At 45.9% G+C, this 9,484-nt stretch overlaps 1 protein-coding gene across 1 annotated transcript in view; it reads right to left on the bottom strand.

Annotated features, from left to right (window-relative positions):
• Window positions 1-1,451: 1,451 nt before the first annotated feature.
• Window positions 1,452-9,484, bottom strand: part of TOX2 (TOX high mobility group box family member 2) — a gene marked incomplete at its 5' end in the record, with an annotated part of 25,084 nt that continues 17,051 nt past the window's right edge. The window contains 3 exons of the mRNA XM_009701328.1: window positions 1,452-1,998; window positions 7,115-7,245; window positions 9,357-9,481. Of these exons, the coding sequence (XP_009699630.1) occupies window positions 1,962-1,998; window positions 7,115-7,245; window positions 9,357-9,481 (293 nt within the window). The remainder of the gene's footprint in view (window positions 1,999-7,114; window positions 7,246-9,356; window positions 9,482-9,484) is intronic.

The following is a 9,484-nucleotide window of genomic DNA, read 5'->3' as shown; positions in this document are numbered from 1 at the left end:
CATTTGGACCTGAATGAGACCCGATGCCCCAAATTGCATGAGAAACACAGCCATGCCCCAGCTTCATGTGTTCCCATTTAAGTGCACACTGGAAGAAATCGGACCTTATCTAAATGACAGTAACTTGCCTGCTAGTGACACAACGTGCTGAGACTCCTACGGCCAAGCTGTGTCTGCAAACGGGCTTAAAATGGTACGTTAATTAATAAGTTTCCTCCAGGCAGGTGGCTCAGGGTGTGAAATTTCACATCCTGTTATTTTTTATGCCTTTTGAATTTTCCATCCTTGCTATGGAAGGGTGAAAATGCCAATTCCATCCTTATGCCATTTGAATTTTCCATCCTTCTCGTGACCTTCTCATCCATGCTTCCTAGGCAAAGTTGGAAATGGGGCTCTTGTGGGCATCTGCCAGCAGCCACCAGGCAGCTTGGTGACCCTCGTGTCTGTGAGGATATTTTCCATCTGCTTTAGGGTCCGTAGAAGGGAGGAAATGTAACATGGTTGGGGTATGGGATAGCTCTGTAAGGAAATGCATAGGGCAGTAAGTTACTGCTTGAGAAAGGAAAGTACCCTCTGCTGAGTGTAAAGTTGGCGTTTTCCAAGAAAAATGTAAGGAAAAATGCTTGTCTGTCTGCCGCTGCTCAGTGATAGCTTTCATTGCTGGGGGCGGCTGCAGAAATACTTAATTAAGTAGTATTGGCCCAGAGCAAAGAGGGAGCAAGAGAAAGCAAGAATGTGATGGGAGAGGAGCGAGGGATGGGAAAGCTGAGGAGGAGAAGGACAAGGCAAGGACCTCGCTGGCCGGGCCATTTCCAGGGTCTGCCCCCAGAATAAGGAGAGACTGGTTCAGTTCTACTTTTCATATATTTTATTATAAAGAAAGGTAAGATAAGCATTGTGAACCGAATGTGCCAGGTGCTGCAAAAGCAGCACTGTCAAACAAAATAAAAAATAAAAAAAACCCAAAAATGCACCTTATGAGAAACTGTAATTATGCTCTCTAATTTTTCATAAATAGACAAAAATCATTGTCAGCAATTTTTAAATAGATGGACATATGGCAGAAAAATATAATAATGCCATACAACATGGATATAAATTGTCCATTTCTTGCTGTACAAATAATAGAAACAAGTTTGGCAGGCTTTTTTTGTTTTGTTTTTGTTTTTTTTTTATACACATCTCCCTTCTATGTATAACTAAAAAATGTGCTACAATTAATATAAAATGCTTTTACTATAAAGTAAACTACTAATTTTTTTCACAAAAAAATCTTAAAGATGTCTTTAGCACAGCTCTAAAACACTTAGTAAACTACTTACAACTATCCAACAAATTATATTTTCATGATCTTTTTCAATTTTTCCTCTCGTATTTTGCCTTTTGCTCTCTCCCCCCACCTACCTAGCAATAGTTTTTATTTATTTTTTCTATTTTTTTTTTTTTGCCGGACATCCAAGGCCTTTGCATGTACAATATTCACACAAACTTCACATTTTCTTGCACAAAGTTTAGTGCTGTTAGCAAGTCAAAAGAGTGCATCCTCCTACTGAGCTGGCCTAATGCTGTAGGACACCAGACCTGGGCCTATGCTGCGTCTAAAAGCAGTTCACTAGGAAAATAGTCTGTAGCTAAGCTGATGGCAAGCAGAAAAACCGTGTCCTTAGTTTATTTTTTTTTGTTGGTTTTGTGTTTATTTATTTTATTTTTTTTTTTTGTAATTTTTTTTTTTTTTGTTCTTCATGATTTATGAGGTTTTTGGGCTTCCACAGAAAGTAGACTTTAGAGTTCAAAAATAATAAAAGACAACTGCTCTTAGAGCCTGGAAACGAAGCCAGTGACGAGGTGCAGTGGCAGCTCTCTCGTCCGTACGACTTGCTCGGTGCCTCTCCGGGTAGTCTGTAAGTTAGACCCTCTCAAGTGTCCTTCGTCTGAGCCTCCGCGAAAAGAGATGTTGAGTTTTAGGTGAGGTAGAGTGCCTTGTCCCTTGGCAGCATGCTGTAAGAGAAACCAGAGGCAGAAGATGAGACGGGCAGGGAAACAGCGGGGAAGTCGCCTGGAGGAGCCGAAATTAGCATTTGCACACCCGGTCACACACCCGTTTTCAGCCGTGCCATGGTTTTTATGGCACTCCATAATGCAAAATGTAAAGTGGTCTGCATGGAGGGATGGGTGTGCAGAGATGAAGCAAGCAGAAGGCACTTAAGAGCCTGGTGCAATTTTAGTTCTTCCTGAATTTCAACAATAAGGGCTAAGACATAAATTCCTTCCTGTGGCTTAATTTTCGCTCTTGCTGGGGCTGCAGGGCAGGGCCAACTCTGGATTTCCCTGCAGAGCACACCAGCGTGATGCTGGTACCAGCTCCACCATCGTGCTGTGGAGCAAATCAGCCCCTTGGCCACCGGCCCCCTTCTTCATCACACGCTGTCCTTAGGCTAAGCCATGGAGATTTAGAAAATGTACACTTGCGTTTGGACAAAATGTGTCATTCTGACACTACAAAATGAGTAGGAGGTCTCAAAAATAGGATTGAGGGGCTTATGCCTGAAGATACTTGCGAGTGTCCAGGAGGATTTAAATGTAAGTTTCATGGCTGAAGAGCATGGGAGTAGGAGACATCATCTGCTCGATGCCTCTCTCCTCCTCTCCCAAAATAAGTACAGCTAGAAAAATTAATAATCAGGAAGCGAGGGGAAAAAACCTCTTTGAGACAGCAGGATTAACGGGTCTTTCCCGTTGGTCTGATGAAGACAGCAGGAGGTAAAAGGAACCCAGGGAGATTCTAGCCTTCAACCCTCCGTTCAAGGAGGCTGAACTAGCCTTCAACCCTCCGTGTGGGCTGGCATTTTTAACTTGCCATCAGCAGTGTCCTACGAGGGAGCCCAGATAGCCATAGTGGAGAGAGGAATGGCTGAAGTCCCGCTCCCCTGGCTGACCTCCTATGTGGGTTTTGCTCTGAAATCCAGGCACTTTAATGGGTTTTATCATCTATGCAGACCTGATGGAAACCTCATTGGCTCCGTAAAGGCATCTTGGCCTTAAAAGGTGGTGAAGAACATTACAAAGCTTTGGGAGATTCCGGTGTGGGTGTACTTATGGGTGGAATAATAGGGAAAAAGCAGACAGCAAGGTAATGCTGTTGTTGATAGAGCTGTCTTCTGATAGAGCGCAGGAGAGTCCGCACTTTGTTAATCTCCACATGTTATAATCTGCATTTAAAATGCAGAGACTTCCCTACTGCACTCAGCAAAGATTTAATGCCACTGAGCAGCAGTGAGGTATTCCAGTACTAAAACTTCATTAATTTTACAAAATACGCTACAGAACATTTCCCAGTTCATTACAAAGTATTACCATAAATAATTGAATCCAAACTAAGTGCATTTGTGATGGTTTATCCTTGCCTTTTTACACTGTTTGCTCATTTAGTTCCTGATTTGAAAAATTCGCCCATTTGGAGAGGATCACTTCATCGTTGGCAGGAATTAGCGAGGTTATAAATGTCCGGATGAAGTGGCTGTACACGTCTTTTTGCTTCTGGATAAGGCATAACTGAGAGTGTCCCATCTTTTAGCCCAAAGGAGAGTGGGAAGAGGGGAGAGAAGTTGCTAAATGATGGTACCCAAAAAGAATCTAATCCATGCTTTGCAAATGAGAGGAAGGACATAGAAAGATGAATCCAGTTCCGTGTTATCACCAAAATACCTAAATGGTAGGAGACAAACGTAAACGAAACCCTGGAGACAGCTTTGGTATGGAAAGACTTGTAACCAGAAGACAGGGCAGAAAAAAACAAGCCGAGGTGCCTTGAGGAATTCAGAAAGATTTGCAAGTGATTGTAAACCAAGCTGCACCTTTGCTGCAGGTGAGTTAGTTCCCTTGGAGAAAGTCACGGCAAAACCCAGGTACTCAGTGGGTGCCTGGGAAAGAGCAAGAATAAGGCTGTCAGGTGAGGGAGACAGGGGACTGTGTAAGTAGTTGATGATGCGATGGCAAAAAGCAATAAAATCGTATGCTACAGTTGCTTGTGGGAAGTGATAGTCACCTACTAAGCAGGAACTGAGAAATGCTACCCGTGTCTTTGCTCACAATCTAGGAGAGCTTGGGCTTAAGCCCAGAAAGAGCTGGGAGAATTGGCTGGAAGTCAGTAAGCACAAAATCATTAAGAATGGGAAGAGCATGAGCTAAGAAACATTAAAAACTCTCTCTCTAACATGGCTGATTTATGAATTAAGGAGTGTCTGCTCACAGGATCCTAGAATTTGAGGGGCCTAAGGGAAGAAGTGTCGTTTAATGGCATTTTAACTAGCACTGATAGGCTGGGAAAAGGAAAAAAAAAACCTACAGCAGTTCTCTTATTAGATAGAGAAGGACAGAGAGAAAGGCAACCTTGTTAGTTTTTCAGAAGTTGTCTGGATGACAAGCACAAAAGAAAATGCAGGATTGCGGGGTTTTAGCCCAGCTAACCCAGTGCCAACAGATATTGGAAGCTAAAGAAATACCAAGGTCAGACACGAAATAAAAATCCTAACCTGGCGAGCAAGACAGGACTGCCTGTGTGCTGGGGCAGTTGGTACCATCCTCTCTTTCAGGAATCTGGGACTCTACAGCTGAGCCACATCACAACAGAAAATAACCTTTTTTCCTTCCAGCCAGTTGCTGGTTTTGCTCCTCAGAGTGCTGCTTTAATTGCAATTAAGCTGAATGCAGTTTTGAGGTGGAAATGGGCAATTACATGATCCAAAGACTTCCCGATTATACCTAAAATTGCACTGATGAATCAAACCCAACAAGACCTGCCTTCCCTTTATCCCCGCTTTGCCTGAGTCCTGCTGATTGCTGGGGCCGGTCAGGCACGCAGCTCGCCCCGCATCCTCCCGCCCAGCTCACGGCGCGGAAAAGCCCAAGGGGAACTTTGACCGTCGCTTGCAAATCAGTGCAAAGTACATCGGAAAAAGCAGTCCAGACAGAAAGACGATGAGAACCTGATAATCTCTTTTCTCGACACAAGTGTAACCTTGAGACACACAGGGGCTGCCGTGCTACAAACGCGTGTGGATGCTACAAGTGATGCAGAGCATGCACTTAAGCAGCAAACACCAGGGGCTAGCAGGAGCAGGAGGTGATGGCATTGCTGATGCACCAGGCTTTACAAAAGCAGTCCAGACAGAAAGACGATGAGAACCTGATAATCTCTTTTCTCGACACAAGTGTAACCTTGAGACACACAGGGGCTGCCGTGCTACAAACGCGTGTGGATGCTACAAGTGATGCAGAGCATGCACTTAAGCAGCAAACACCAGGGGCTAGCAGGAGCAGGAGGTGATGGCATTGCTGATGCACCAGGCTTTACAATGAAATGAGAACAAGCCAGCTTTGGGAGCTGGGCTGCCAGCAGCTCGTGTTGTCTCTATTCACGGAAGATGGGTTCCTTCCTTAACAGAGACTAGGACATTTTTCGGTGTGCTAAGCAGTCTCTGTGGTACTGATCTATATCCGAGTTCTTTGCTATAATCTACTCTAATAATTATTTGGAAGTTTCTACATAATCTGTCTGGTCTTAGAATGATTGTTTTTCCAGGAAGCTGTGATAAACCCATGAAATTCGATATTTCTGCTTTGACAAAGGCATGAAATGCATGAGCTTTGATCACGAATTGCATGGACCCTCTGCTTACAACACGGCACTCCAGCCAGATGTCACAGAGCTTGTTTTAGCAACATAAAACTCATTCCTGACTGCTATGGGAGCATGTCACCCATTTCTAGAGTGCCCTGAGTTTTCTGCATGGGGCCCAGGCAGTGGGATTCGCAGAGGGAATCAAGTATTTTCCCAGCTGACCCCAAAAGAAGAGATCCTAATTTCTAAGGGGGGGTAATTTCTGTGGGAGCTGCCTCTGCTCAGCACCTCTAGCAATTGGGATCCATATGCCATGACCCTCCAAGCATCTTTAGCATTTTGCCCACAGCATCTAAAGCGACTTTTATCATCAAGTCCCAAACAGGTTCCTTCTTTCAGATTGTCTGCAGAGACTTCAGGAAGGACCACGCAAAGGTCGCCGGCAGAACCCAGACTGACCCATGTAGCTGAGCTCCCTCAGGCAGGCAGACAGCAGCGATATTCTAATGGCTCAGCAAGTTATTTATTTTTCTGAAAGAAATAAATATCTGTACGGTCTGTGCCCAGCCCAGCCTATGTAAGTGCACTGTTGGCACAGACGGGAGCTGTGCTCTGAAAAGGCTGGGGGGCTTGCTATTATCTCCAGTGAAAGCACTATGTTGCAGTACTTCAAGCAAATCAAACAATGCTCCGAAGCTACCAAGGCTCCTTCCCTACCTGTTCTCCCAGCAAACCACGTGCCTGTTTCACAGAGCACAATAGCCGTCTCCAAACCATTATTGCTGGGCCAAGAGCTGTGGGTTAGGCAGAGGTTGGAAATGGCTTTCACAGCCTCCCTGTTCCCCAGCTTTGAGACTATCCTGATGTTTTTATTTATTGGGGAATTCAAGCATTCAAGGGACCTTTGTGCCGGTACATTCATGGCAGAGCTTGTAGGGTGTTAGAGGGGAGATCCGTGCCAATGTCTGAGGTCTTTTCCTGCAAGGTGTAGGGGTCTGGAGCATCGTGTGGCTCTTGGGAGGACGAGGCTTTGTACACTATTGTGAAACCCCAGGACAGGCAAGGGACCCATTGCTAGAGACAACTACGGGAGGTTGTGGCCTCAGAGATAAGAGCAATCACTTTAGGAACATAAGGACATTGCTTATGGACATGGCCACGTTCAGACCTCCAGGGACTCTGCTTGGGAGACTGGGCTTCCCTGGCCTGCTCTAGAAGGAAACGTGTCCAACTCCTCCATTGCTAATGAGATGGCAACACACAAAAAAGGAAACCTCTTCATGCCCAATGAGGAATTTATCTATGATTTTTAAGTTACCTGCTTCCACAGCATCACTTCAGTGAGCCTATAGAGAAGAGGAAACCTTGAACGTCATTGCCCATAATTAGCCTACCAGCTTGCAGCACATTTTAGGGCAGATGCTCAGCTGTTGTACACTGTCACAGTTCAGATAACAGAAAGCGTGTTAGCAACGCGCTGTTTTGTCTACTGGCCTGCAGTGGTTAATCCCACACTCCCTGCTGGGGTAGTCGTTGTCCCACTCGGTGCTTCCTGGAGGGTTTGATGCACCAGGCGAACGGGGTCCAACACTGTTTTGAAACTCAGACGAAATATGTGAGAAGTCCTGCAGGGTGGAAAGGACAGGAAGGGTTACAGGAGTATACACAGCAGGAGAAACAGCAGATGTAATAATATTGCATAAACACATTTACATGCGTTGCCCCAAAAACGTGGCAGTGCGGAGTGGAGGGGCAGCCCCAGGGACTGCAGCAGGTCCAAGCCCAGGACCCAAAACCACTGCGGTGGGACTGTGCAGAATACGAGCTGTCCCAAGCAAGTGTCAATGCAGCAACATCTGGTTTATATCCCTCTGCCCCCCTCTTGTTTTTCAGGACCTCCCTCCTCGGCTGCGGAAGACACGCAGCCACGAAAGCCTTTGCATCAGCAGTCTGGCAATCTAAACCGGTTTTCCACTTCAGGTGCAGCCCCCTCCGCAGTAAGGCGTTAGCCCGTCATAATGGACGGCACCAAGGTAAGGAACATCCACACAAGCAACGCCCTCTCCATCGGTTGTCACCGCTAGCAATTTAACCAGGATGCTGCGGGACTGTTTTATCTGAAAGCCGATTAGCTTTCCCCATTTTGCGGGGTTGGCTTAATTAGGTAACATTAGGCAATGTATATAAACAAGACTCCTGGTAGTTACCTGACTAAGAACATGATTTTCTCCAAAATATCCAAATTTGGGCAGTGTGGGGTATTTTTTTTTTAATTTTGTATTTTTTATTCACAAAATTATGTGGAATGAAGCTTCACAAAATGCTGCCCTCAGCAACAGCAATGACCCCAATTAAAGCGATTGTGAGGATCCCCTTTTATGCTCATTTCTGGACGTAGGCTATCACCAAATTACAGAAGCCACTTTTGCTTTTGTAGAGCTAAAGCCCAATCACCGTGCTGGAGAAGTTACTTGGAATACCCTGAGCAGGCTGGAAATTAAAATCTGATTAAGGATCTGGCCTTCTCACATGTGCTGTCTTTTTATTATGGGCAGGTATAAGCGTGCTTCCACATCCCTGCTCTCCTTTGGTTTTCATCCACTGCAATACCTGTTCCTAAATTAACAACTTCTATTTTCTCAAAGTTAGCCCCAAACTGAATAGGTCATATGATGGGAAAGAAAACTTTATTCATTGCTAAAGTACTGTATGAATTTTGTGATACATAGCTAGTAAGCACGTGAAAACCCCATTATTCAGCCAGCTGGGTGAATACTGCAGTTAAAAGTATCATCAAGTAAATGGCAGCAGCTGTGAATCCAGAGCATATGTCCTCTACCGTGAATAGTTTGTCCAGTTCATATTGCAGATGGAGAAACTCTGGAAACCACTCGTCTCCTCGTTCGTATACTAGCAAGTTCTATATAAGGTATAGGAAATGGGTTTTGCTATAGCCAGTTTTTCTTCCAGATACATTTTCTTAATAGCAGGTTTGAAGAGGAGAGACTCTGACCCCGCAGGCTGGCTCCCCGAGCGTGGGCCGCCGGGCTGAGCCGAGCATGGCTAAGGATGCTTTGCTTCGGCAGGTTTCACGCCTTCCTAGCACTGGTCTTTGGGATTTGCTTTGCTGCTGTGCTGTTAGCGTAAGCGTACATGCAAGCACACATTGCATCCTCTCGGCTCTCTGCCACCAACGTCATTTTCTCCTATTGCCAGGCAGTTTTTGGAAAAAGAATTGATTTTATATTTCGTTTGTGACATTCCCTCTATCCTTTTCCTTCTCCTCCTGCCGATCCCCTTATCCCGTGCCCTTCCAGCCCCCTCTACTCTCAGCAATATCACGGGAGGAGTTTCTCACAGACTATCCAACCCATTGCTTTAGACAACCACTGGCAAAACTCCCTCCCCAGACAAGGCTGGGGGACCACGTGCACAAGGAGCTTTTACCAGGGACATCCCCAATTCCTGCAGCTGCCCCCTCCGAAAAAGCCTTCATTGCTCTGGTCTGACAACTCTGCCCCATTTATGGAGCTGCTCGTGCTCCCAGCTCAACACTCTTGAAAACGTTACCCCCAAACTACAAGACCTGCAAGCTGACGGAGCCAGGAGAAGACTCCTTTGGGAACAACATCGACACCCAACATCCCCAAACCATCCAGAAACCAACAGAGCCAACGGGAAGAGGGGAAACGGTCCAATTCATACTGCAAACCCTCTCTCCCTCTGAGCAACCTACCTGCTGCCCTGGAGGCGAGGCGTTGATGGGGGGCTGTACCTGTAGTGCCATGGGGGGGGACAGGAGGGGCTGTTGGGGGACCTGCTGCATGCTGAGGGGCTGGCTGAGGAGGGAGCTCTGCGGGTGGT

This window comes from Cariama cristata, unplaced genomic scaffold, assembly GCF_000690535.1.
Source record: "Cariama cristata isolate BGI_N322 unplaced genomic scaffold, ASM69053v1 scaffold23245, whole genome shotgun sequence".
Lineage (NCBI taxonomy): Eukaryota > Metazoa > Chordata > Aves > Cariamiformes > Cariamidae > Cariama > Cariama cristata.
The sequence above is the reverse complement of the archived record's forward strand: the minus strand, read 5'-3'. Positions and strand labels throughout refer to the sequence as shown.